Source organism: Notolabrus celidotus, unplaced genomic scaffold (genome assembly GCF_009762535.1).
Source record: "Notolabrus celidotus isolate fNotCel1 unplaced genomic scaffold, fNotCel1.pri scaffold_140_arrow_ctg1, whole genome shotgun sequence".
NCBI classification, from domain to species: Eukaryota; Metazoa; Chordata; class Actinopteri; order Labriformes; family Labridae; genus Notolabrus; species Notolabrus celidotus.
The window spans coordinates 41,438-44,543 of record NW_023260017.1 but is presented as its reverse complement, the minus strand read 5'-3'; the positions used below and the strand labels follow the sequence as shown (position 1 = coordinate 44,543).

Below are 3,106 nucleotides of genomic sequence, written 5' to 3'. Positions count from 1 at the left end.
ATGAAAGAAGCCTCTGATTTACTGGGATTAATGTTAAGAGGCAAGTTAAACTTGTGTGTTAACAGAGGATAGCTGAGAATGAGTCTGTAGTGACACCTAGTGGTCAGTCTTTCATCTGCACTGTGAGGGTTTCTACTGAGTGTGTGATTAGGATGCTCCATATAAGCATGTCCCAGTCTGAGCTCACACCTTGCCAGAAGACTCCCTCCATCCTCATCAGTGGAGCCGCAGACCGGGCCTGCAGGATCACCTGGTGCTGGGTGGGTTTGTCTGCATGAAGGAAGAAGACACGATGAGGTTGTCAGGACGGATGGAAGCGGTTTTACAACATCTTTATTTATAAATCTAATTAATTTATAATGTTTATATTATTTTATACCACCTTCAGCTCATGGATCTTCCCTACCTGTCCTCTGAAAGGATCTTTGGACATGTTAATAATAAATAAGTGTTATCAGCTGACCCTTGGAGCTGTGGAAGCTTCTAGTCTCTCATGATGAAGGTTGTTTCTGATCATTATCAGGGAGGGCCATAAAACATTTGTAAGACATGTCTTTAAGCTCCTACAGGAAACACACCTTAACCTTGATAAGCTTCAGTTGAATTCACAGTTATCAGTCAGACTCACCCATGGTGAAGGTTCTCACACTGGTGTTCTCGTAACAAACGGCAGGGTCCACCAGCTCTTCCTGTTAAACAGAGATGAAAGCTTTTAGAACTGGCACAGATGAAGGAGTTAAACGTGTCTGACTCTGCAGTGTATTTATATATTAGACAAAAATCTGAAGTATATTCAGCACAGCAGCTGCAGTCTGATGTCTCTGCCTCTAGATTGTTCAACATCACCTTAAAGGCAACAAGTGAGACCCGTTCGTTTGGCTTCAGCTCTTTTTGTAACTCGTTCAAAGTAAAAGGAGCAAATTTAAACGCCCTTTTTCCCGTCTCAGTCCTGACTTCAGAAAGAAAAGGTCCCAGGATTGAAGAGTGTAAGTTCCTGTACTCTTCTGTTTGATGAAGGTTAGGAGGTATGAGGGAGGCAGAGAGAGAAGGCCAACCAACACACTCATAAAGCAGACAATGATGAGGGAGGGCTTCAGGACCGTCTCAAAGTTAAAACCAGTTCTTTCTCCCTCCCTATATAACTGACCTCCTGAGCCCTTACAAAACCTCCAGGCCCTCTGAGATCCTCTGACGTGGGTCTCCTGGCAGTTCACCGGTCAACATTTAAACTAAAGGGCGCTGTTAAGGCCCCACGTCCTCAATAAGGGCCGCCCTCTCTGTCGACTCTTTCAAGACTCGCCTCAAAACTCACTTTTATATTTCAGCGTTTGAGTCCTCGAGTCCTGAAGAGGTTTAAATGTCCTTGTTGTTTGTTTGTCTCTTTTTCTTAATAATTGTTTGATGTTTTTAATGTATTATACAGCACTTTGTTCAGCTTCTGCTGTGTTTTTAAATGTGCTTTATACATAAAATTGACTGGACTTGACTTTAAAGCTAGTGATGAACCTCACTGCCCAGAGTGTGTAAGCTCTGAGTCATGGCGTGCATATAATACAAGACATCAACACAGACATGAAGTGGCAGAGACCGGCCTGTTTTTGGACTGGAGGGAAATACAGGATCTGATTCTAAAATAAAAAACCCAGTTTCAATTGTAATCTTATCACCAGCTGCTGAATATGATGTGTAAAATAAAGTGATTTAGCAATTATTGATATTACTTATTTATCTATTTATTTCTTGTATTTATCTAATCTTTTTTTAACATTTATTGATTTTTAATTTTGCTTTCTACTCTTACTTATTTTATTAATTTTACTGTATTTATTTTTATTTTTATATATTTTATTATTTCACATTTTCTGCCTCTCCCTTCCCTTGTGAAGCACTTTGGGCTGCATGCCTGTCTGTATGAAAGGTGCTTTATAAATAAAGTTGAGTTGAATATTAACATATCAACATATCTGTACTGAGACACATGGACTATAGTTCATTATACAATGATTTAGTTTCTACAGCATGTATGTGTGTGTTGTTACCTGCTCCTCAGCTGTGTATCCCATCTTCCTGAGGCTGCAGAAGGCTTTGTGTTTCTCCATGCTCCTCTCAGGGACTCTGTGGTCAGGGTCGAAGGGACACTGCTCCAGGACTTCCTGAGGAAACATCAAAACAGGAGAATTAAACAGATGTTAGCATTTAAGAGATCCTAATGCTGATGTGTCTGAATGCTATTTATCATAAATCATAGTACGAATATACAATACAGAGCCAATACACAGGATATGATGTTTTATATGAATATATTTGTACTGAAGAATTAAAGATAAAGGTGGTTAAATGAACGTTAAACAGCTAACTGTAGTTTTTACCTTGTTCTGGTCTTGTTGGTCTTGTTGGTCCTGAGACCATCCCAGCGTTTGAATTATATCCTGTATCTGTTGTTTACAGTTCTCAGTGAACTCTGTGAGCTCCTTCAGACGGTCCACTCGTTCCTGGAGAGTTGGAGCTTCAGTTGAATCCGACATGTCAGCTTTAACACCGACTGTTATCCAAATTTCACCAGAAATCATGAAATCTTCAGAGTTCTGCTTCAGCTGCAGCCCTGTGCGCCGCGCGGGGTTATGACGTAGAGTGAGAGAGGGAGTAGAAGCAATGCATGCTGGGAGTTCAAGTCCAGAGTTTGTCGATTAATGGTGTAATGATTAAATATGACCTTAAAACTACTGAATTAAATTAAATCAACATGACAGGAAATTAAATAAAATATAATGAAATAAAAAAAGATAAATTACATTAGATTAGATTAAAATAACATAAGGTAACACTAAATAAAATTATATAAATTGAATAGAATACAATTTAATCTAATTTAATTTAATAAATTAACATGAAATAATATAACATGGAATGAAATGAAATGAAACAAAATGAAAAAATATATATATTAAATGAAAAACAATCAAAGTAAATTAAATCATATTGAATATAATTAAATTGAATTAAATTAGACTGAATTATATTATATTAAAATAACATAACAAAACATAATGTAACATAAAATAATATAACATGGAATTAAATTAAATTAAAAAGAAAAAATTATAAA

The 3,106-nt window shown here is 37.1% G+C and overlaps 1 protein-coding gene across 1 annotated transcript; it reads right to left on the bottom strand.

Annotated features, from left to right (window-relative positions):
• Positions 1–28: 28 nt before the first annotated feature.
• Positions 29–2,630, bottom strand: LOC117808691 (U11/U12 small nuclear ribonucleoprotein 48 kDa protein-like). The gene is made up of 4 exons (XM_034678377.1): positions 2,370–2,630; positions 2,040–2,153; positions 629–689; positions 29–270 (listed from the first exon to the last, which is right to left on the bottom strand). Exons 1-4 carry the CDS (start codon positions 2,568–2,570, stop codon positions 104–106), a joined length of 543 nt encoding a protein of 180 aa, XP_034534268.1. The 5' UTR covers positions 2,571–2,630; the 3' UTR covers positions 29–103.
• Positions 2,631–3,106: the final 476 nt, after the last annotated feature.

Bases quoted from the DNA above. Each gene is read 5' to 3' on its own strand.
- LOC117808691 (XM_034678377.1), bottom strand. From the start codon at position 2,570: ATGATTTCTGGTGAAATTTGGATAACAGTCGGTGTTAAAGCTGACATG. The intron at 2,154-2,369 runs GTAAAAACTACA...ATGTTTCCTCAG, and splicing joins ACCAACAAGACCAGAACAAG to GAAGTCCTGGAGCAGTGTCC. The intron at 690-2,039 runs GTAACAACACAC...TCTGTTTAACAG, and splicing joins GATACACAGCTGAGGAGCAG to GAAGAGCTGGTGGACCCTGC.